The 26,562-nt window shown below is 37.7% G+C and overlaps 1 protein-coding gene across 1 annotated transcript; it reads left to right on the top strand.

The window, feature by feature from the left end:
- The first annotated feature begins 85 nt into the window (after positions 1–85).
- On the top strand, positions 86–25,580 carry nacc2 (NACC family member 2). Its single transcript, XM_065284020.1, has 6 exons — positions 86–223; positions 17,821–18,638; positions 18,784–18,960; positions 19,301–19,406; positions 19,553–19,650; positions 20,869–25,580. Exons 2-6 carry the CDS (start codon positions 17,855–17,857, stop codon positions 21,372–21,374), a joined length of 1,671 nt encoding a protein of 556 aa, XP_065140092.1. The 5' UTR covers positions 86–223; positions 17,821–17,854; the 3' UTR covers positions 21,375–25,580.
- The last annotated feature ends 982 nt before the right edge of the window (positions 25,581–26,562 follow it).

Below are 26,562 nucleotides of genomic sequence, written 5' to 3'. Positions count from 1 at the left end.
GTGTCTTTAAAAACTCATGAGAGCGTTTGAGAATGATGTCACACTGAAGGCGAAATCACTTCCTGAACTGAGAGAGAGAGAGAGAGAGAGAGAGAGAGAGAGAGAGAGAGAGAGTCGATGTGAGGAGGGTTTGGTGGTGGAAACTTTACAGTATCTACAGTAGAGATCAACTGTAAGCGCTTCATCTCGCGGTCGGGCTGTATATGGAGGAGACAGACAGCGGGTAAATATCCACATTAAACCCTTTATAGTTCAGTCTTTATGGCGGGACTGTGTGACGCATATGGGCCATACTTGATTTCCTACTAAACAATATTTACATTAGTAAAAGTCCTGCGCGTTCGCACTGATGCAGGTGAAACTCGTGGTTTAATTGTTTATATATGTTATAATGATACGTAACTTATTCCCGATAATACCGTTGTGCTGGACAGTGAAGGAATGTCAGTTTATTCTGCGCGTGCACGTGTGCTTGTCTGTAACATATATATTGTATAATGATCATGAATACGATATGAGATTTATTAGTAAGATTAGAAAAGTATAAGAAACAACCTGCACTGGTTTTACTATATTAATACTATGGTATTCTTTGAAGTACTTTGGGTGTACAGTAAGATAATGCTAAATGATTCATTTATTTACTTATTTGGTTTGATTGGTTCATTAAAATATTGTCAAGTGTCAAAATTACAGATTTGCTTGTTCAACTACTTAATGTACTATTATACTGTAACAGCAACTATGTTTATTGTCATTTTTTTTATATATATAAATCGAGATGAATTTTAAGCAGTTTGATTTGTTTAGTGACACTGGATGTTATTTTTACTCCTAATAGCAGATAATGATGAGTCTGTCAGTCATCATTGAATAGTTTGATCTGTTGGGTTTGCTACTTTAAGATTATTCATGTGATGGCTGAAGTAGAGAAAGGAAGTTTGGTCAGAGGAGAGAGAGAGAGAGAGAGTTTATTTATTTGCCACATTGGCTGTTTCTCAATACACAGACTGAAGCCTGTAAAAGTCGCATACATTTATATGATCGCCTGATTTATTTAAAGGTGCCATAGAATGTAAAACTGTATTTATGTAGGGATAGATGAATAATAAGAGTTGTGTAGATGGTAATAACATATCATGAGCCTCAAACATGATGTTTTTTCCTTCTCATGTAAACCTCATGCATACAAAAGACCGCTAGAAAACAGACCAATCACAACATAACACCAACTGTGACGTTACAGTCATGACCCTAACATTAAATTACACATTCAATTTATTACAATGTTATTACAATGCTACAAACAAAGTTGTGACTGCTGAGTTAGCGTTATATGCTAGTTAATGCTATATGCTAGTTAATGCTATATGCTAGTTATTGCTATATGCTAGTTATCGCTATATGCTAGTTATTGCTATATGCTAGTTAATGCTATATGCTAGTTAATGCTATATGCTAGTTAATGCTATATGCTAGCGTTTAGGCTGTAGTTCTACTATTGACATTACAGTTATGTTTTGCAGGTCCATACTGAAAAAAAAACACAAACTTACCACTCAGAAATGTCCATTAACAATCTCCAAACAATTGATTATTCCTCAAAATCTGATACAGACTCAAACATAAGATCTGTTTACACACACACAGAGCTACTGAAGGAGAAACAGCCAATCAGAGCAGAGCTCAACATTATTATTCATGACCCTTTCAAATAAGGTAATAATCAACACATCCTCACCCCATTTCGTCAATATTTGACGACACTTGACCATTCGTCATATGTTGACGTGAAGGGTATACCTTTCGCGTCATTTTTTGACGAACTGGGGACTTCAATACTATTACGTCCGTTGCATTCTCTTTCCTATTTTATTACCATTTGCGCGTCGGTTTAGGGTTAGATTACGCAAAATTAAACAGTGTACGCGAAATTAAACAGTGTACGCGAAAATAAACAGTTGTCACCTGGCGTTGGGGTTAGAAACAGTTGTCACCTGGCGTTGGGGTTAGAGTTAGGTTTGGGTAGGGATGTCATTATGTAAATCTAACCCTAAACCGACGCGCAAATGGTAATAAAATAGGAAAGAGAATGCAACGGACGTAATAGTATTGAAGTCCCCAGTTCGTCAAAAAATGACGCGAAAGGTATACCCTCCGCGTCAACATATGACGAATGGTCAAGTGTCGTCAAATATTGACGAAATGGGGTGAGGATGGGTTGTAATAATAGACCATTTCATTATAAAGACAAATCCTAGGGTTGTAAATGGACATGTAAAACTGACTCTGGATCATTTTATGTAGATATCAGTGAACAAATGTAACATATTGTATCATTGCATTCTTTGGTGTGTGTGTGCGTTGACTTTTGTGTCCTGCTGTTTGGTTTCCAAGACATGTGACTGTGCATCTTTTCCTATGAAGCTAACATGTGCAGATTTAATTCAGATGTCTGCTGCGTGTTTCTTCAGTATTTGGTGATGATGAGAGATTGAAACAAACCCTTTACTCTCCTATGCATTTGTTTATAGCACTGCAGCTATGCCACATGTGCCTGCTTCATTTTCAAGTTTTTTGTTCGGTGTGCCTGAAGGTTTGAGGTTTGTTTCTTCACTACTGTTGTTTATATATGGAGTTGTGCAGAAACACACAGGCCGTCTTCGGACTGTCAAATCTACACCAGCTGTTACTGCACACATCTACACAAATATGAAGTCAGCAAACTGATAGTTTCTCAAAGAACGATTCTTCTCCCAGTCTAAATGTTATGCAGAAGATTAACAGTTATTTATCATTACTAACACTTAGATGAACTAGAAAGCAGTTTATTCTTTCCCAGTATGTTTGGAATTTGTCTGGTTTAGTTTTTAGTGTCCCTTTCCATGTAAAAGTGATGTCTATTTTTACCACCCTGATCTCTAGTGAGAGTGTGTGTTACAGCTGTGCCTTACAGAAAACTTACTTGAATTACACATGTGATAAAACACACGTGGTCACATGTCAGACCTGCCTTTAAAACATTTTCATGTGAAATTCATTTGGTTGAAGCGATCATGTGATCATCTGTACATTAATTCAGAAGTCAATGCTTGTGGTTACTTTGTAGTACCACTTTTTTAGCTTGTTAGGCAGTTGACCCACCAGCTAAAACCAGCTGACCCACCAGTTTAACCAGCTTTGCCAGGCTGAGAGAAGCAGCTTAAACCAGCCAACCAGCTTAGCCAAACTTTCAGCCTCACCAGCTAAGACTAGCTAAAAAGATCCAAACCCCTCCGAATCCAGCCTGCTACACCAGCTTACCCAATTAAAACCAGGCTGGGAGACCAGCTAAAACCAACCAACCAGCATTTCAGTAGGGTTAAGAATACTACCGCAGTGGATATTTACAGCGTTTGCTTCAGGGTTGGTTTCTCCGTTCTGCAGCTGATCTTAAATGTCTTTTGTTTATTGTATTTTTGAGCGTGTGGACATCATGACGTCTGTGTTGGCATAATATACTGGCTGGTAACTAACAGGTGAATTTATGGTAAAATACACTTCCTTTGATTGTTGAAAGTTGACAGATGTTTTATTTGACTATCCTATAGTCTGTGCACTGTTATATGAGCTATGAGTGGTTTGTTGGGGCAGTAGTGTTTAGTACTTCATACATGTAGCTGTATTAAAAGGGTTAATTTAATGCGTGCATTCTCTCACACAGTTCATATACAGCTCATGTCTGTGATACATGTCTTTGCTTTGGCTCGCTGCCGTGTCTCTGATGACGCTGAACAGCTGTATTTTTGCACCGTGTCCTGATTTGCCTTCCTGAGGCCTTCGCTCTATCAAACATTCCACATGAGACTGAAGAGAGAGGAGGTTTATGTGATGACTGAACCCTGACTCGGGCCTCACTCCTTTCATCTGACTGAGATCAATCTTTACTATACAGTATCAGTGTGTGATATAATAGATATATCTATCTAATAGATATTATCAGCTGATGTGATGGATTGGATGATATATAGCAGTTGTATGCTTTCCTGCATTGGTTGTTTGGTCTGATCAAACAGCTGTGTAGTTATAGCCCTTTTCACACAGACATTACAGAAAATGCATACAGGGATTTGTCCGGGATGGTTTGATTTTTGGTTCATTCAATGATTTTCCGGAATCTGTGCATGCATTCACACACAAACCGTAAAGGTCCCATAAAGACACGTGATGTAAAGTCTTGAATGTGGCGGATATGGCATATGTAAAGGGTCACTCTTCATGATATTATGTTCATTATGGAGAGTTAATATGACAGATAATAAATAAAAATATAGAGAAATTTGAATGGATGTTGAATGCAGTCAACAGCATCTTTACTTAAGTTTACTGAAAACAGCAGACATATCTGAGATTGTTAATGAGATCAAATGTTTTCAGTTTTGTTTGAATTGGTTTATATCACATCTGTGTAGATTGGGATGACGGTTCTGTCTGTATAAAACTGTGCTGCATACCATTGTGTTGTTGTTGTAAGTAACACAATGTGACATCATATTAAAAACAAATGATTATTTGGTCCTTTTATTTTCTGTCAGATGATTATTTTACATCCAAGTAGATTTTCTTAACTAACAAAGGGTTAATGCACTGTACGGCAGCCAGTTGTCCAATGATAATAATAAAATATCTCAAATATTGTCTAATATATTGTCCATTGCCAGTAACCAATCACAGCTGTGTCTGTTAAACATGTGACTGCAGTGCTGTTAAAATATTGAGTGAAATTCCTGAATTTAATTTCATCTGAAAGCTTCAAAAAGTTTTAAAAGTTTATATAGGCTAAAGGTTAAAGGGAAATTCCACCTTTTTTGAAAATATGCTTATTTCTAGCTCCCCTACAGTTAAACATTTGAATCTTACTGTTTTGGAATCCATTCAGCTGATCTCCGGGTTTGGCGCTAGCACTTTTAGCATAGCTTAGCACAATCCATTGAATCTGATTAGACCATTAGCATCATGCTAAATAATAACCAAAGAGTTTGGATATTTTTCCTAATTAAAACTTGTCTCTTCTGTAGTTACATTGTGTACTAAGACCGAAAGAAAAATGAAAGTTGTATTTTCTAGGCAGATATGACAATGAACTGTATTCTCATTCTGGCGTAATAATCAAGGACTTTGCTGATGTAAAATGGCTTCAGCAGGCGTAGTGATATTACGCACTGTCTGAAAATAGTCCCCTTGGTTACTTCCAATAGCAGGGGACTATTTTCAGGCAGTGCGTAATATCACTACGCCTGCTGCAGCCATGTTACAGCAGCAAAGTCCTTGATTATTACAAAACTCTTTGGATATTTTTAGCGCGATGCTAATGGTCTAATTAGACTCAATGGATTGTGCTAAACTAAGCTAAAAGTGCTAGCGCCAAACCCAGAGATCAGCTGAATGGATTCCAAAACGAATCAAATGTTTAACTCTAGGGGAGCTGAAAAATTAGCATATTTGAAAAAAATAACCCTTTAAGTTTGGAGTTGATTAACTTCTCATTTAAATTGATGACTGAATGAAGCTTCGTCATGATAAACCACAGATTATAATCCCAGAAATAATCCATGGTTGTAGCAAACCCGTTATATTCAAAATGTTTCTTGAACATTATAGGGTTAAATATCACAGCTGAAACAAAGAAAGAAACAATGAACAAAAGAAACAAAGAATGAACGAAAGAAAGAAAAAATAATGAATGAATGAAAGAAAGAATAAAAGAATGAATTAATGAAACAATTAAAGAAAGAAAGAAAAACAATGAAAGAATAAAAGAAAGATTGAATGAAAGAAAGGATGGAAAGTTTATGGTATTTATGTTTAGCACATGTTGTTTACTGTGATTTGGCTTGTAACTTTATGCACCTGTCAGTGTTGCTCCTGTGAAATTAAATATCAGATCAAACTCTGTTGAGTCAGATTTAAAGGGGAACATATTGTGCCCATTTTTACGAGATGTAGAGTCTCAGGTGTCTGTGAAGTTTCAGCTCAAAATACCCCACAGATTATTTATTATAGCGTGACCAAAATGACCCTATTTGAGCCTGAACGTGTCTGTACCTTTAAATGCAAATGAGCTATTGGTCGCTTCCATTAACCGATAATATACGACTAAAACATTGTTTTCCTCTCACAATAATCCCAAATTCAGACTGCACTGGGGATGCTCCGATCAGGATTTTTTCAGCCAGTACCGATTACCGATCTATTATCTTCGTGATCGTCCGATACGGATTCCGATACCGATTCTTTTAAAGCAGATATGCAAGCTCTTTGATGACTGTAACTGTAACATGTTTTCTAGATAAGGTAATAACACAGATGTTGCATTTGTTATATTACTTGCAGTAATTAGCTATTATTGTTTTAATAGAGACTCAAATATATAAGTACAACAAATATTTCTTCTGCAAAGAGAAATTTAATATCTCTTTAAAAGGGTTTGTCTCCTAAAAGTAATGAAAATAAAACACTTCACAGTCTTTACTGTATGAATTAAATATACACGCATTCATATGAAGTATAACAGTTATTTAGTCAAGAGCAGAGAGTGATTTTATTGAGAGATGAATTAGGTTACTGCAGCTTTAAGACGTGAGAGAGAGAGATCGCTCAGTTCACGTGCACTGATGACAGGCAGCTGTGTGTGCACGGCGGCTGAACGCAGACAAGAGCAGCTGTGAGGAAAATGAAAGTTTAAACGCTCAAAACTTAAAATAATAAACTTTTGGCATGAGGATGCAATTGTCCGCGATAGATATGTGTTGTATACGCTGTTTGATGGGAATGTGAAGATGCATCACGCTGTTGACGGAAGTGCGTCCTCATAGAAAATATGCATACCTCTGTAAAGGCAGAGAGAGAAATACAAATCGTGCACATCGCACATAAGCAACGGGTTGTAAAAATGCTCGCGCTACGTAAAAATGTATCTAATTGCAGCTGCATTCAGGATCCTTTTGATGACAAAAGTAAACAGAAAGATCGGGTTATGAGATCGGCAGATTTAGCAAGCACCGATCGAGTCATTTAATGCCATTATCGGCCGATACCGAGTGGCAACCGATCGATCGGAGCATCCCTAGACTGCATGATTTCTAAAGTAGTCGGGTCACAGATGTTTTTACACTGCATGACTATCTGAGGTAGCGTTCAGTTGACACTGCACGATGGATCGGCGGCAGGGGTTTCACACGGTATGACTTTCCCTTAGGAAGATCAGAGTTTTCACGTGAGATATATAGACATTTTTGTGAAATTCACGTGTTCCCATTGGTCAATTTTTGTAATTCCCAATGTCAATTTGCGCAATTTGAAGGGTAATGGAAATGCAGCAAGTAAACGCTTTAGTTTAAATCTGATTCCTGTGAAAACAGTCTGAGACAATAGCATCTAACTATTGAGATTGTCATATGGCTTACAACTCACTGAGAAACTATGGTAATGCAGGACTGTCAGTCAGACTGTGGGCGGGGCCTTTATCAGCGTGACATCACATTAACAAGAAAATCAAAAGGGCATGTCTAATGGTTTAATGGGGATTAAAAATGAAGTATTTTATCATTGTTGGGTTTTGTGTTCACACACTGCCAACACACATTTATATCCAAACACCTGTAAAAGTGGATTTTTCATAATATGGGCCCTTTAAATATGCTTTATATTTATTTTTAGCTTGTTTTAGTGCTGTTGTGTAAACGTCATCTTATCTCTTCACGTAGTGTTCACAGAAAACAGTTGACATGTGATTGTGTTTGAGAGGGTGTGCTGCTGATATAAGGTGAACATTAAACACACCGTTATAAAACTGTGAATGTATTAAAGGATCAGCCTGACAGTAAGACAATGAATGTGTGTCATTTAATGCAGAACTTTGGATTTGTTAAGGGTTTCTCTCATCTTCCCCTCCCCCTGTTTCTCTTTGTGAGATTTCTGGTAAGTGACATGGCCGGCCTTTGGCATCACGCCTGGCATGATCACATGGTATGGATGTCACGCCAGTTTGTGTGTGTGTGTGTTTAATGTACAGGGACTGTAAACACTTCAGAGCTGGGATGATTTTCCTCTTCATGGGCCGTGTCTTCAGAAAGATTGGAGTGTTTTTTCTGCAGCTGTACACATTCATGTTAAAACACGCATACGCTGTGCGAGTAAAGTCGTCTCAACATGCACAACTAACAATGGTTTTATTATCTTGGTCAATTGTTTATTTCATTCACTCGTCACTGTTGATATGTTAACATTTCAAACAATCTAAACAGTGAAGAGACCTTTTAGTGCTGTTTACTGAAGTCAACGTCAGTGGATTTCTAGCGAATAAACTTTGGTGTGTATCTCATGTTGTGCCAGATCAGATTATTATCCAGTCCTCTTGGTTGTGGGCTCTGTTTTGACTTATATTTGTTTTTATACCCCAGAGCAGTAAAAGTCCAACATAACAGCAAAAGAATCCTAAATTGTTATGCTTGTCTTTGTATAGAGACTCTATAAACAAGAAGTTCTGGTGCTTGATGCTGATTGGTCAGTTTGTGTGGTTTATTCGTGATTAATCACAGCTGTGAGCTCTTCTTCTTATATTATCATTACTATTAAACGTCAGTATGTCTTCTAATGGCAATGTTTTTTCTTTCATTAAGCATGTAAATGAACACATGATATATTGTATTTATTATCTGCTATTCCTACAGAACAAATATGGTACTTCAGGCTGTGCTGTATTGTGAATAAGACACGGATAAAGGGCGTTGTCAGAAGTCAAGGAAACCCATTTATACCCATATATGAGTTTCATGTTACAGCACAGCCTCGAGTACTTTATTGCGTTCATAAAATGTTTAAATGATATGATTATTAAAGTAAAATACGTACAGCCCCGCGGTTACTGTGCCGACATATAGGACCAGTGTGCTCACGGCAACTCGAGATTGATTCCCTTCTCTGAGGTCCTTTGCCGATCCCACTATACTGTCTAAATAAAGGCACAAAAGCCCCAAAAACATAACTTTCAGGGTTTCCCGCAGCACTTTTCAGTTCAGGCGGCCCACCTAAGCTGGGATACCCTACCACCTTAACAAGGTCGTCCCAAAAAAAAAATTTGCTGCACAGAAGGCCGTCAAGTGCATCTCGGAGAATAGCGTGGACGCGCTTCACACTGAGAGCGGGCACGCGCCACTTGGCCGAAATGAGAGAAAGACATGGTCCATCAATGTCTGTAGGATAACTAGCCTGTTGATAAAACATTTAATTCATTAATAATCTAGTATGTGTTAATTATCTGTCATAGTTTCTTCAAAATTGAGTTTTATTTGAGTGTTTTAAAGAAAAATATTTCCATCATGACGCGTACGCCCCGCCCCTTTGATTGCCACGCCCCCGGCCCGCCCACCTGCACAACCCTACCACCTTAACTAACACATTTTCTGCGGGAAACCCTGACTTTAATGAAGAAACGGTTCGATGAAATAAATAATCCTTGACTGTGAGCAGTACCAGAATGTTTCACAAATGTTTACATTGTTAAGAGTGCTGTGCAGTCTTTAAATACAGCGCTCATAAATGTGATCATTCATTTATCTTTAATAAACCACAGCTATTGACCAATCAGAATCAAGGACTGGAACAAACTGTTTTATAATGGTGAAATATTCTCTGATGTGATTGAATGTTTTTTTGTATTTATATGATGAATGAATGTGTAGCAGTTCTCTCTGTATGATGAACCCACTTCAGGTTAATGACTAAAGAAACGACCTCACGTCAACTCCAATGATGCATTGCAAACCAGTGTTGGGGTAATGCATTACAAGTAGCGTGCATTGCGTAATAATATAACTTTTCTGAAGTAACGAGTAATGCATTACTTTATAAATGTATACATTCATATTTTAGTTACTTTTTTAAAAAAGTAATGCAAGTTACTTTTCACTTTTCAGTTAATTTATTTGATGTAAAAAAAAACAATATGCATTACACTGAATGTATTAACATAGATTTACGCAATGCGTGTCCGCCTGAGCGGGAACAGTTTAAGTCAGAAAGTAAGATGGCAGGCCAGAGCTTGATATTTTTGCGATGGAGATATGTAATTTCTAAATGCAGAACTTCTCAGTCGTAAAAAAACACCTGCAAAGCCTGAAGAGATCAAGCCTCAGCCAAGTAAGAAAAAGTAACGCAAAAGTAAAGTTGCATTACTTCTCATGAAAGTAACTAAGTAACGCAATTAGTTACTTTTTTGGAAAGTAACTTAATATTGTAATGCATTACAAGTAATTTTGCACAACATTGGTGCAAACCAAAAGCTTAGTGAGTGTGTTTACATGCACAGAATAAGTGGATAACTATCAAAAATCAGCTTATTAGAAAATCTGCTTAAAGAGAAAACTGTTTTCATGAGAATACTGTATATGCAAATCAGTAAACTGGCTATGCAGTAAACTGCGTTTGGGATTTGTCAAGTTTTTCACAGGCAGTGACGTCACCGTTAATAGTACATATAGGGCCCTATTTTAACGATCTGAAACGCAAGTGCGAAGCGCAACGCGCAAGTGAGTTTGTGGGCGGATCTTGGGCGCTGTTGCTATTTTCCCGGCGTGAGAAATAACTCTTGCGCCGGGCGCAAATCAATAAGGGGTTGGTCTGAAGTAGGTTCATTATTCATAGGTGTGGTTTGGGCGTAACGTCAAATAAACCAATCAGAACGCTATCCAACATTCCCTTTAAACGCAAGGGCGCAAGTTCCATGGCGGGTTGCTATTATTATGACGGATTTACCAGGCGCACGCCAGGAGCGGTTCACAGCCGAGGAGACCGACGTCCTTGTATGGGGGAATCCCAAGCTTGCCAGCATAAATCGGGCACGCCGTGTAACGGGAGGTGGATCTGCCTCAGGACCTGACGCCAGCAGAGGACATCGCTGCGTCCACCCTCACCGCTGAAAGGGTTTGGGGGCTTTGAAATCAGACCCAAGAAACGCAAGCAAGGTCCAACCCCAAAGTAGACTAACAAATCAAGTTCATATACATTAAGGTTTCTTATGAAAACATTTAAATTATTATTTACATAAAATAAACGTAATACAGCCACACAACAAACTTATGAAAATATTTTAATCGTTATTTGCATGAGAATTTTTTAACGCAGCCACACAATGAATAAAAACTATCACCACAATGCCACTATGATTCCCCTTATCTCGTGTATTAATATTTTTTAGTGTAACAATTTATGATTTGCAAAAATAACTTGCATCTGTGTAGATTAGATGCAAAGTGTATGCGCGTTGTGCACGCTATACATTATGGTCAAGCATGCGCCCTTAAAATAGCATAATGAACAACGCGCAACGCGCCACTGACTTTAAACTTTTTTTTTCTGGTCAGTGGCGCAATTGTTTTTTGAAACTGCAAAATAGCATCAGGGATGGTTTGCGCCGGAACACGCCTCTTTTTTTGCGCTGAAACGCCCAGGGAGCGCAAGTTCATTCCCTAGTTTGTCGACGTGCGTCTGTGGAGGGAAAAACCCGCTGTGCGCCGTTGCAAAATATGAATGATCACTGACAAAGTCAATTGCGCTGGGTGCAAGATAGGGCCCATAGTCTTAAGCTGTCTGTATCTCTTCTTGTGTCTGCAGAACCTGTAAATGTAACATGAGCTTTTATTTCCTCAGTTTCTCTGCCCACTTCTTGAGTCGAGCGCAGATGTTTATGCCTTACTTTGTGCTTACTTGTGCGTGCGACATTTATCTTTTTACATGCTTTAAACACATGCGCACATAAACAAGCAACGACAAATCGGGGTAATGAGCAAAAAACTACCTGTGCCGATCAGTTTTTGCTTTCCCTGATAAAAGAAAAGTGTTTTATGACCCCACACATTTTCATGACCCCACACAATATCAGTTTATTAAGCAGAATCGGCTAAAGACACACGCATGTAAACACACCTAATAACCTGATAATAATCACCAATAATAATATGTTTGTAATCAGAGAAGAGTTTGATGATAAATCTTAAAAACGATCACGTTATAGTGTAGATGTGTGTGACACCAGGATTTGTGTCATTCTTAATCGATTTATTTATGTTTTTATATTTATTGCGTGATTTTAGTTGCATTTATATTTTTTTCTTGACTGTGCAGATCTTGTGTTTATTTCAGTGAATCACACGCATTAAACCAAACGGACACATCTGAGTTTATGTTCTTGAGTAAAGTACATTTGTGACATTAAGCTTTAAGTTGATTTATTATAATGCAGCTGATGTCTTTTGTGGTTGAGTTGTGTTATTATGTCGGTCAGATAGTTTTAGTTTAAATGGACCTGCTGCTGTTGTTCAGGCCCAGTACAGATCAGACTTCATACTGGTGAAATATCTCCTGCTGTTTAAAGTGTATCACAGATCAGTCAGTATAATGGTGTTTTTATCCAGTACTGACTCACGCTTTACTCAACAGTTTAACTTTAGTCTTTTACCAAACATTCTTCATCATTGACTCATTGTAGTTAAACATCATCACTGCTTCATCTTTACATTCAGTGCTTCAAATGATTTTATTAATTTGCCTGCCAAGTGGCCAAACCCTTGTTGATGCACTGCTAACGCATAGGTCAACTTCAACAATCTCGCCAGTTACAGCAGCACGCAAAACATAGATAGGCTAATTAAGTCAAGTAAAGACATGTTTTAATCTTTATCCTGTCAAATTAACACAATATAGAAACCTTTCTTTTATAGTAGATTTTGATAAGAAAGAGATTTAGTATTAATATAAACTCAGGTTTGTCTTATACTTGCATGTTGGAAAGAGTATTGCTGATTATTTCATTGAATCATTTAACAGGAGCAACGGTAGCAATCAAATCAACAAAAGAACAAACGTTATGGAAATCAGCTGTTGTGTCTGTGTTATTTCATTTGTACTTTTTTAGTAAATAACCTACAGATATTATCACTCCCATCTGTGTTTTTTTGGGATTGTGCTCTCACGCTAATTGACCCTGTTTAGTAAATCTGGCCCCTAATATGTTTTTATGTTTTTGTTTAAAATCATGCCGAATAAATCAGGGGGTTGCCACGTTCCTCTCCAGTCATGTGAACTGACTGCTGCTTGGGAGAGTTTTTAGAGAAGAAATTAACTTTATCTTCTCCATTGAATTCTTGTGAAAACTAATCTCACACACACACACACACATGCGCGCGCACATACACACACATGCACACAGATGTGACTTTGGTGTTTAGTGTTGTACAGATGTTGTTGTTTTTTTTGTTACTCTTGTGTGTTGTTTATATCAAACATGTCTTCTGTCCTCTCTAGACCATCAGATTGAATCTTTCTTTAAAGGATTTTATCATCATGTCGTTTCAGACCCATATAAGTGATGAGAAACTGATGGGACTTCAATGCTAATATATTTTAACCCTTTAAAGTTCCAGTGTACACTGCATTATTTGACAGAAAACTTCTTTAAATACAACAACTCAAAAACAAAAAGCTAAACCTGTAACATATCTTTGAAAAGCTAAAAATCGAAACCGTTTTAAGATACAATCAACACAGCGGGTACAATTTCTGTCAGTTTTAGGCGTTTTTTTTTCCTTTTCAGGAATGCTAAGGGGTTTAAACCAGAAACTAATTTTAATTTAATTTGTCAGCTTAGTACAAGTTTTACAGACTACTGTAGTTATTTATTATTTGACTCACTCTGTGAACTGCTATTGAGAAATGATGAATTGAGAAATCTTTCATCTTTTGACATATAAGACGTCACTGTATTATAAAAACATCCTGTCAGTTTCACAACTGAAATCTTATTAGTCCAAAAACAGCTTTTAATAAAAACAAACTTCCAAAAACCTTCATGTCATGTAGTGTTGAGTAGTTAATTTTTTTAACCAATTTGACACGGTTGTTTTCAAAGGGGGTTTTTGGAAAAGTTTTGATGTGTTTTGGTTAAGATATTGAACAAAGAGTGTTTTTGAGGTAAAGTTTTTTTTATTTCTGAGTTGGGTGTGTATAAGTCACCAAATCCAACCTTATATTATTTTAATCACTGTCTTGTTACCTAAAACATAACATCATTTTGAAACATGTCAGCAACTCCTAGTAACTGATAGCTGCGATTGAAAACATTTTTACACAGCAGGGTTAGTTGTCACACAGTCTTAGGTATACAATGATAATGAAATGAAAACAATGAAAATACTATTCATCAAAATGATAACTGTTAATACAATATCAGGAGAAATAACTCACTATTAGGATTTTTTGTCTTCCCTTTTTTTTTTAAAGAGGGAGTCCCTTTTTTCTGTGCATTGCTGCATAATAGACGAATGTTTAGATGAAGGATGATGGATGGATGAATGAATGTGTGGATATCTCTCTATTATATGCAGATATATAAACAATATCCACATTTAGTATATAGACAGAATTTGATTGAATTATTTGTGTTTAAACTTAATTTTCCCTTTCACTTATTAACCCTCTGTTTGTTACAATGAACCCAACCAATGGGGTAACGTTTGCACTCCTGTCACTTTCAGTGTAATTGTATGATAACCGTAGATCACACAAACAAACTTTAAATGTTCATTTGTAGCAGATATAGATGTGTGTGTGTGTTGATTGTGTAACAAAAATGATTTATCTTACATATTTTTTGAATTATGGAGCCAAAGCCTGAAAAGCATTACTTTGTGCCCCGTGTTTTAATATGAACAACTATTATGATCAAGTCTTATCAAATCACAAAAGTGTCTTTCAAAGATGGAGTTCAAAACCAGCATTGTTACATCTAAATGATAAAGGAGTTTGATGTAATAATCTCACTATACTTTAACTTCAGAGAGCATTATATGACATTAAATAAGATTCACTCCTTTAATTTGATCTCTAAGTGTGATAGCTGTATGTTAACAATAGAAAGATGTGAGACGATACCTTGACTAAATATAACAGATCTCTAGAGCAAACCTCTGAAACTCAATCCATTATTTAAAGACTTCATGTTGAAAGCGAAAGCAGTATTCCAGATTAAATTCAAGTCTGTTTAACAAAAGCATATCTTCATTCATTCATTCATGATGCAGGGATCATACGTGACGAGTGAGTGTTATAATAAATCTGAGGTCATACGAGGACATCATGATATATTTCTGTGTTCACAACCCCAGCAGCTCTTCATCTATATTAAGAAACACAGTGACCATCAGTAAGACGACAGATCTTTAGTGCTTACAGCCGGCGTTCAGACAGCTGGGAATCATTTGACTGAGATAAATGTGCAGGCAAATTCACTGCGTTTGCATACGATACATTTCTACTGTTGTGTGCTGTGGGAGAAAACTAGGACAGGCAGTTATTAAAGACAAATGACAATTACACAGGGACAATAATATACGTGACAAAATACTGATGATCAGCTCAGTAGAAACACCAGACAAGGGAATAAGATGACAGAAGACGCGTGAAAGTGTATAAAACTCTCTCTCTCACACACACATCTGTTTATTAAAGTGCAGCATCAGTTCAATCTCTGATTCAGGTTTACTGAAGCTCTCATCTTATATTTTTATTATTCTGTACATCCCAGAATGCTCTTCAGACTGAGGATCTGATTGGCAGATCTGTTGCCAGGGAGTGAAGTGAATGTGTGTGTCTGCATTTACACATGAGACCAACTGCAGAGCTTGAATATTTATGATGCAGATATATAGCATCAGCGAGGACACACACACACATATATGTATATATATATACTCTACTGTATGGATTCATATTATTCTTGATGAGGATTAAACATCACAGACTTTTAGAGTTTCTGTGTGCTGCTGTGCATCATGTTTACAGAGAGATGTTGTTCATGTTTATCACAAAAGACTTTATTAAGCATGCACCTGTCTCTGCATTATTATTGCAGTACGTGTGTGTGTGTGTGTGTGTGTGTGTGTGTGTGTGTGTGTGTGTGTGTGTGTGTGCGTGTGTGCGTGTGTGCGTGTGTGCGTGTGAGCGGGCACTGCATTGCAGCTCTGTGCATTAACTGGCAGAAGGAGCGTGCACGTGTTCGGCTGGCACCGATCTGCGCTAATGCTGCAGCGGTTCGTGGCTGACGTGCATGTGATCGGATCTGTGATATCACATTCCCAAAACTCAAGGGTGTTCATGAGCACTTCATGGAATTGATAAAACAGTGAAGTGATTTAGTGTTGCTTCATTCATCTTTATGTGTGCATTCTGTATTGATATAAACATAACTTACATGAATGCATTTATTGAGCATTAGTCAGTGTGTTGGGATTTCTGAAGCATCTTTTGATTGACATTATAGTAAAGTGTTCTCAGTGTCACTCACATCTGTGTAAATAAATGCAAATGTTTAATGGCAGACTGATTTTTGTTTTTACTCTTTACTATGGTAAAGACTACTGTAGCTTCTGTGTGCTTTGATTTGCATTCACTGAACACACAAAACCTGTCCTTAAATCACCCCAGAATAAATGAAATATATAGTCATCATAGGATATTACATTTTAAATAAAGAAAACGAGGCCTGTTTTAGTTTGTGACATTATTTTCCTGTGAATGAAGCACATTAACCCATAAAGTCTCATTAATCTTAAAGTAATGAGATCGTGGGGGTTAAATGAGGTTAATTGTCATGAAAATGTTGCAATGCAAAACCTATTAAAATAAGCTCGGTATCCTTTAAGCAAATGCATGTTTGAGATTTGTGTGTTTGGTTCTCTGAGCTGATCTCTGACCGTCTGTCTGTTCATTTATCTTATAGCAGACGAATTCAAAAGCTTTTGTGTATGAAGCCTTCAGTCTCTGTGTCGTAGATTTTCATGCACATTTAATATTTTCATGCTTTTCATCATGCCAGTAAAACTATTTTGAATCTCTGGCTGTGTACTCAAGTGAACCTCAGAGTCAGCTCAACATCTCTGCATTACAGTGACGTGACAGACAGCATTTACACTCAATCTTATTTATAAATGGAAATAAAATATACGGAGAGAAAGAGGGTCAGGTTCAGTTTCTGCTGTATTCCTGTAAATGTGTTGCCGTATTTCACAAGAGTGAAAGAAACGTGTGTGTGTTAGGGTTTGTGTATTTCTCATCCGCTCAAGTGAATGTGTGATGTTGTTGTGTATTATGAAGAAGATGAACATGTTGTGTTCAGATGTGTCGATCAGTTTCTCGTCTGTTGTTTAGCTGATAAGAGTTTGTCAACGGCTGCTCTCCAGAACTCAATATACCGTTGATCACCGGCTGGTCAATGTTATCTGATGCAAGCTAATACTTTACACTTAAATTAGAAGCATAAAAGAGAAACGGATATGTCAGGTCAGATCTGTGACTATTCAGTGATGATATTCTTCAGTATTATATTAGAAACAGTTGATGTGAATCTGTGCTGAGGATCTTAAGGGTTAATTGATTCATTCTGCATGATTCATTTGTAATGATGTGTTTCTCTTAAAGAGGACCTATCATGAAAATCTATAATTGGGTCCCCAGTGCTTCGAGAGAGAGAGAAAATAAATGACAATTTAGTTTTAATTTCAACAAACCACCATTATGGTGATCAGTGTTTGCATTATCAGCTCATTTGCATTTTAAAGGACACACCCACAAATGGCAAATTTTTGCTCACATTTACACTTTGGCAATTTTAAGATGTTATAATAAATGATCTGTGAGATATTTTGAGCTTAAACTTCACATACGTACTTTGGTGACACAGTGATCTTAAAACGTTCTCTTTGTTTCTCTCTGTCTCTTTCTGTGCAGATGATCCAGCGTGTGTCTCTGAAAGTGGGTCGTCATGTCCCAGATGCTACACATGGAGATCCCAAACTTTGGCAGTACGGTGTTGGGCTCGCTGAACGAGCAGCGTTTGAACGGGCAGTACTGCGACGTCTCCATCCTGGTGAAGGGTCAGACCTTCAAAGCCCATCGGGCAGTGCTGGCGGCCAGCAGTCTGTATTTCCGTGACCTGTTCAACGGCAGCACCAAAGTCCAGTTCGAGTTGCCCTCGTCCGTCACGCCCGCCTGTTTCCAGCAGATTCTCTCTTTCTGCTACACGGGCAAACTCACCATGGCGGCCAGCGAGCAGCTGGTGATCATGTACACCGCCGGTTATCTTCAGATTCAGCACATTGTAGAGCGGGGCATGGACCTCATGTTTAAAGCCAACTCGCCCCACTGCGACTCGGCCACGGCTGCCATGGACGACCCGGGCTCGGAACCTCAGAGTCCCGGGAACAACCCCGCGTCCGTGCTGGGACCGTTGGGCTGGTCCCCCGCGCTGTCTCGCAGAATCAAGCTGGAGGGTTCGGAGCCGCCGGCGAACCTCGTCGGGTCTAAAAGATCCATTAACGGCGACGGTGGCCGTTCGGCAAGGGGCGGTCCGGTGTTCTACTCTGGAGCGACGGGCTTATTTACACCTGCGTATCCCGGAGAGCGTTCCAGTCCGGGAGCGTCCAGCCTTCCGACCACTGACAGTCCGACATCGTATCAGAATGAAGATGATGACTTTGAGGAAGAGTCGTTTGATACAGAGGAGACCTACAGTCAGCTGTGTGCCCGCTCCAATAACTCTTACAGCGGTAAATACATTTGTGTCTAATGAGATGGCTTTGGTTTAATTGGGATTAAAAAAGAGAGGGTGGATTGTTTTCATTGTGGTTGTGCTCTCATCCTTTTTTATGATCTGATTTCTGCTGAGGTTCTGATGGATCTTTTTGTCTGCAGGTACAGAGAAATCCGACATGGGTATGATGCCGCTACAGCTGGAGAACCGTTCCTGTGTTCTGATTCGTCGGGATCTGGTGGCTCTTCCCGCCAGTCTCATCAGTCAGATCGGCTACAGATGTCATCCTAAACTCTACACAGAAGGCGACCCCGGAGAGAAACTAGAACTGGTGGGAGGTTAGTGAAGTTAACTGAAGTTAAATGCTATACGTACACATCAAACACGAGAGCATCGTTTTCCTCGCTCTAGATTACTCGCAGGATTTTGTGTCATGCTAATTTTTTGCTTTGAGTTTTATATTTTCAGCTTGCGTGAAGATGCGTTTGAGGTGAATAGTGCATGTTTTTCGCTGTAATCAAGCCGCCTCATTCGTGCGAGTTTGCATTTATTCATGTTTTTACATTGAATTTGTATGAAATCTACTCACAAACATTGTTGAATTTGCGTTTGGTGTGTACTCCACCATATGATTTATGTATAAGTATTGAAGTCTGTGGCATGTTTTGTGTGTGTTAGGTACTGGTGTGCTCATGACAAGAGGACAGTTGATGAATTGTCATCTATGTGCTGGAATCAAACACAAGGTTCTCCTCAGGCGACTCCTCGCAACATTTTTCGACAGGTTTGTGTCATCAGGTGAAACACACACCAAACAATCTTTAGATTTATTCTGCTATATTTTTATCTTGTTTGGTATTGCCTGTAATTCCTCGTGTAAGTCAGATTATTCCTGTGTGTTTTTTCTCATGGTTTCTCTTTAATCTACAGAAACACATTAGCAAACAGTTGTGGGACGGGGATTCGATCTTCAACCAGTGACCCCAGCAGAAAACCTCTGGACAGTCGAGTCCTCAATGCTGTCAAACGTATGTTATTATTCATATGATCATATTTAATATGTAAGTGATTTTCATGCAAAAAGATAACAGGCTTGAACGTGTTCGTTTTATAATTTTACTTCTATTATTTGAGCAATAGTGTATCTGTCATTAGTGCACATATGCAGATATTTTTAAATACAGTTTTGATAAATATTGTGTAAAATAATAGTTTTGATTTGTTAAACATTTTTGATCACTAAATTATTTTCATAATACATAATTTCAGTCATTTCTTCTTGTTATTTCATTAAATATCAGCTACGCTGCTCTTGTTATCAGTGATTTGGGTGTATTGACTATTAAAGGTGGCATTGAATGTAAAACTATATTTATGTTGGCATAGATATCATGAGCTCGATTGTTTTCTGCTTTTTATGTAAACCTCATGCATGCAAAAGACCGCTGGAAAACAGACCAATCTCAACATAACACCAACTGTGACACTGGACGAGAAGCGCCACACCGCGAAGCATCGTGTCTAGGACAACTCTGATGTATCGTACACCAACGTGCACATTAAATAGTGCGAGATTAGTCAGATAACATCTACTTCAAAATGCTAAATATATGTTAGCACCCAATATTAATCACTAACAATTTGGGACAAATATGATGTTATTTAATGTTAAACTATGTGTGTGGCACGCCGGTGTGTGTACTTTCATAGAAAATAATGTGTTCTGTTTTTAGATGCATGGCGCTACACGGTGTGCGCTTCTCGGCCGGTGTGCGACCCCCTTTACAGTCGAGATGTACAACGCAACAATAAATTACACATTCAATTAAATACAGTGTTGTTACAATGCTAAAAACAAAGCTGTGACTGCTGAGTTAGCGCATATGCTAGTTAATGCTACATGCTAGCGTTTGATTATTAAATTGATTATTCCTCAAAATCTGATACAGACTCAAACATAAGATCTGTTTACACACACACAGAGCTACTGAAGGAGAAACAGCCAATCAGAGCAGAGCTCAACATTATTATTCATGATCCTTTAAATAAGATAATAATAGACCATAGGCAAATCCTATGGTTGTAAATGGACATGAAAAACTGACTCTGGATCATTTTTGCACTTAATAAAGCCACAGACCTTTATGCATTCTTTGGCACCTTTAAAACTGCACATCAGGGTGATGACATTGTCTCTTCTCAAGCCTTCTGTTTAGAATAAATGTTGGTTTTATTTTTGTTTTCAGTTTACTGTCAGAACTTTGCACCCAACTTTAAGGAGAGCGAGATGAACGTCATCGCAGCCGACATGTGTACGAACGCTCGGCGTGTACGGAAACGCTGGCTTCCCAAGATCAAGTCCATGCTGCCTGATGGGATGGAAGTGTATCAGGGCTCATCTGTGCCGGCGGGTGTGGCTTTGCCCATCGGCATTCAGATGCCCTATGAGTCTGACTTTAAGAACCTGCTGCCGTCAGCACTGACTCTGGAGCAGCGGATCTACGCCGAACGCAAAGATCAAATGAGAACTCACTCGCTGCTGGACGCCGACGCCGCTGAGGAGACCCTGATGAGTCCTCAGACCAAGGATGAGCCGGAGGAGGACGAGGAGGAGAGCAACGGCACAGAGGGGACTTTAGGAGCGCCTCTTGACCTGCCCAGAGTCGAGGGCGGAGTCTGTGTGACCACACCCCCTGTGGGGCAGCAGCAGGAGGAGGAGTTTGTGGAGGGTTTGAGAATAAACGGGCAGTAAGTGGCCGGTTTCTCTCGGTACATATCTGCCATGTGAATACTTACTGAAGGGAATTCTGGGAAATGTTCAGTGTATTTGGAAAGGCAAACAAACATCGCTTAAGAGAATACTGCACTAATGCATGTGCTATGACCTGTTAAACTAATGTTTCAACTAAACACCCTCGGTGAAAAACAACAGAAATGATCTGAAGAACAGAAGTCTTGTGATGACCTTCATTATGAAACTCTTCATGTTTCTGTTCTGTTCTCGATATCACTTTGGCACAAATATAGCACCAGAATGAATCTGATGATAACAGGTCCAGGTGACATGTCAATTGTGATTTTCATCGTACGGACAAATGTATGACATCAGACTGTGTGATATTTCACCAATCCCTCTCATGCTGACGCTGTAACTGCTGGACTGAGCGAGCGCTCACTTTAACCGCCTGCAGGTAAAAATACACAAACATATAGCTGTAATAAAATCCACATCCTTCCTCTGCCAAATAAAATGCAAACCTTCTACTGTTCATGATATAAATAACTGTGATTGGCTGTGGTGAGACAGTTGCTCGTTGTGATGCTTTTAGTCTGTAATGTAGCATCTGAGGCGTTTCCTCTTTCTGATTGGTTGATTCTGATGACAAACAGCATCACTGAGTAATGTTGATCCTTTTGGAGGGAACTCGCGCTGCGTCGCCGTAGTGATGCTTTGGGAACGGCGGGGTGGCGTGGGAGCCAGGAAATATAAAAGGTGACCTGAAAAATGCCCTCTCTATCTGAAATATTGCCAAAGACGGCTTAACAGGGATGCAGGAAGTATGGCAAGGGAGACGCAGCGCCTCGTTCTCTTCTCAGGGAACAAGCGTTACATACCTAATCCGAGATGTTTTTATCAAATACTTTACTCTGTGATTTCTGTTTCTTTACTTACACAAATGTTTATTTGCCCATTGTTATATTGATCTGCTCTCTGAAAGTTTTAAACAGGATAATATCAGTTTAAGTGTCTAACCATAGCATTAAAGGTGCAGTGTGTAACTTTTAAAAGGATCTTTTGACAGAAATGCAATATAATCTTAATAACTATTTTATCAGTGGTGTATAAAGACCGTACATAATGAACTCTATTGTTTTTATTACCTTACAATGAGACGTTTTTATCTCCATACACCGCACGTCCCCTTACATGGAAGTCACCGTCATGTTTCTACAGTAGCCCTAAACGGACAAACTGCTCTACAGAGAGTGTTTAGTCCCTATGTTGTCTCAGACGATGATGTGTTTGTCCTGTGGCGGCTACCGTATGTCTTTTGAAATTGAGGGGTGAGCTGTTGGTTGCAATTTACAATCTCACCACTAGATGCCGCTAAAATTTACACACAGCACCTTTAAACTACAGGGTAACTGCACATGAATCTCACAAAAACATGTTTCAAGAGTTTTTACAGTGACTTTGAGTTTCTTATGTACTAAAAGAGAAAACATCAATGATAATCATCAATACAAGAAACACTATGACTTATATTTCACAGTGATGTGGTGAAATATGACTTTAACCATCATTTTTAATGACAAAAATAATATTTGAGAATGAATTTGTTGATATTAAATGAGTAAATGCCAGGTGTACTGTAGAAATAAAAGAGTCTGAATCTTCAGATAGATTGAGTCTAACAGTGTTTTACAGAAGTTACATTTCATTGATGAGATGATATGAATGATATTTATTTGCACTATTGTTCCCTTTATGTCATGTTTATGTGATTTTATTATTTGAATTGGATTGGATCAAATGGATGTTATTGTGTTGCACTAGGACATGTTTGTCAGTGTTGTGTATATTTACTTCTTCAATTTTTGACAAAACTAAACATGATAAAACAACTACAAAACAACACTAGACGACACAGAAATGAATGTTTTTGGCCTCTAAAAGAATCTTTAAGGTCGTCTTATGCCCACTTCAGAAATCCCCAGCGATATACACGACTGTCTGTTTTTATATTAAACCCTAAAACCCAATCAGAAGTTCATCTCAAATGTGTTTTCAGACAAATACAGTGATGGGAAATATTACAGAGGAGAATGGATTCATGGTGAATCTCAGTAATATTTGATGATTTTTATTCGATTTTGAGGTTGAAAATGTATTGTGCCTTATTGTGAAGAGTGGATTACTGTAATCACTACAGATTGTGAGAAAAACTTCATTATGGATCATTTGTGCAGACAGTGTAAGAAATTATGCAAAATGTTTTATGCAGTTTGCTTTCTGTTTTAGTTCAACTGTTTGTTTTTTGTAAACATCACGATGAGAACAGAAACTTTAAAGGGGACATATCATGAAAATCTGACTTTTACCATGTTTAAGTGCTATTATTGGGTCAACCCAGTAACTTAGTTTTGGTAAACCATTCTCTGCAAGCATGTGAAAAAATAGATCATTGAAATTTGGCTCCCCTTGTGATGTCAGAAGGGGATCTTATCATAATAATACCGCCCCTTAATCTGCACTATCCAATCACGGCTCTGCCATTTAGTGCAGAAAGAAAATAATTGACAGGACAATTGAGTTTCAATTTCAACAAATTGTGTTTTCATTATCAGCTCATTTGCATTTTAAAGGACACACACAAAAACAGCACATTTTTGGTCACACCTACAAAGTGTCAATTTTAACATCTTATAAGAAATAATCTGTGGGGTATTTTGAGCTAAAACTTCACATATGTACTCTGGAGACACCAAAGATTTATTTGACATCTTAAAAGTCTTGTAAAATGTCCCATTTAAAGAAGTCTTTTGTGATTTAAGTTGTTATATTTAACATTTATTTAGAGCATTAGTAATAAAGTAGACTGTTAGAAATAATCATTCACTAACACCCAGATCAGTTTTAACTGGCATGATTACCCAGAATCCTCTGTTTTCTTTTAAAACTGAATTCTTACTGAATGTTGCACTATACTGTAGATATACTGAGGATCTCAGAGACCTGTCGAGTCCAAAGCTGTTTTTTACAGCTGAAATCTCTAAATGTACGTAACCTGTTAACTTATACAGTAGATCGATGTGTTTATTATAGATGTTACTCCTTCAATAAGGCCTTGTGTTATTCAAATAACAGAACATTGCTTTTGCACAATTGTGAAATATTGATGTCTGTAAAGGAGAGAGAGAGAGACGAGTATGTTTTTTTTTTCAGGCCCTGACTGATCTGGGGTCTGTTTATGTATCTTTAAGAAAACCAAATTCTTTATCTAAATATCAAATGCAAACTTCTGTCAACCTGACGTATTATTAACTCTTCATTTCCATTACTGATCACACTAATGACCATTGAGTGTCAAGATATCACAACAATTACATGTTCATATGCTGAACCTCATTAAGAAGGTCAAAGGTCATATTTTACTGCAAAATTATCATTTAAGCCTATTTGCTCCGTTAAAATAATTAAAATTACAGTATTAGAATTGACAATGCAAGAAAAAATTGTATTGGTCTTCTTAATTGATTTATTTTTTGCAGTAAAATGTGATCTGTGTGAGGTTTATGAGACATCCAGCAGATTATCTATTAAATCTTGAGATTGTAGTGTAATTTGATTTTCTTCAGATGCTGTGCAACCAAACCATGATTGAGATTCTTCTGCACACGCCTGTAACTGCATGCTGACTTCTCTATAACACGTGCGATTCAATGAACAACTCCTGCAGGAGGGAAGATGAACTTGTGTGCACTACGTTCATGTGATTTATTCTGTGTATATAATAGCAGCACTTTAAACGCCTCACAGTTTGTGTGCAGGTTGCTTTATTACGCTCAGCACAGACAATCAGAAGTAAGGCATGTTTTCAAACGCTCGCCGTATTTCAGCTTGGCTTTCTCTCTGTCGCCTGAGCTATTTAGTGTTTTATTGTTTTATCATTAATATCTGACTGAATTCATGTGGAGGCCACGACTCTAACATGTGATTGATATTTTATTCAAGCTTTGGCCTGCGTTTTTTTATAACACAAACACATAACTGAACTCTTTATATGCTTCTCTGTTATTGAAATCAAATCTCCTACAAGATCTCAATGTCATTGTTAGAAATCAATTTTTTCTCATTCTGGGTTTATTTCAGTTTTTGGACTGACATTGTGTTTGTGTGTAAAGCTGATTTCTTTTGAAATGTCTGCTTTTTAATAAAATTCAATATTTCACACGAGCAGTTCTTCTGGTGTTTTATTATAAACAGTAACAGGATAACATATCTCAGATCATATGATGTTTCAAGGTTCTTTATTAATTTCTCACAAACATGTGATGTATTAATGTAATGAAATGCTTTTTCTTTGTGTTTCGTTCCACACAAACAGAATATAATAGAGAAATATAAGAGGTTAAAGAATATGTGATTAAATAATAAACATTATAGGGCAGGAACAGAGTTATATGTATGAATTGGAGAGGAATTTTTAGGAGCATTGAGGATGTATTGTGGAAAGATGCCAGTTTGTTTTATTATTTTTTAAACACACAGTTGTTGGTACCCATTAACTTCCATAGTAAGATAAACAAATAATATGTAAGTTAATGGGTAACAACAACCGGGTGCTTACCATCATTTATCAGAATATCTTCTTTTGTGTTCAACAGAGTAAAGAAACTCATACAGGTTTAAAACAACATGAGGGAGAGTAAATGAAGACTTGTGTACATGTTAACAATTTCCAAACAATTGATTATTCCTGAAAATCTGTATCTTCATCTGATACAGACTCAAACCTGTTTACACACACACAGAGCTACTGAAGGAGCTGCTCTGAAAAAACAGCCAATCAGAGCGGAGCTCAACATTATTATTCATGACCCTTTCAAATAAGGTAATAATAGACCATTTCATTATAAAGCCAAATCCTAGGGTTATAAATGGACATAAAAATCTGACTCTGGATCATTTTTGCACTTAATAAAGTCACAAACCTTCTGTGTAGATATCAGAGAATAATTTAACAGATTATTAACATGCATCTTTTGGCAATGTGATTTTTGTGATTAAATGTGATTTTTTTCCATTGGTCTGTTTTAGAGGATCTGTAACATTCACTTATATATTCACATTTACTTTAATTAGAACAATACAGAATAGACTGTTCCTTTTTTAAAAAGTATATAATGCAGTTTAATAGTAAACAAAAATGCTATTT

The sequence above is a fragment of the Paramisgurnus dabryanus genome, chromosome 5, assembly GCF_030506205.2.
Source record: "Paramisgurnus dabryanus chromosome 5, PD_genome_1.1, whole genome shotgun sequence".
Taxonomy (NCBI): Eukaryota; Metazoa; Chordata; class Actinopteri; order Cypriniformes; family Cobitidae; genus Paramisgurnus; species Paramisgurnus dabryanus.
Note: the sequence above shows the minus strand (reverse complement) of the source record. Positions and strands in the feature narration are given on the sequence as shown.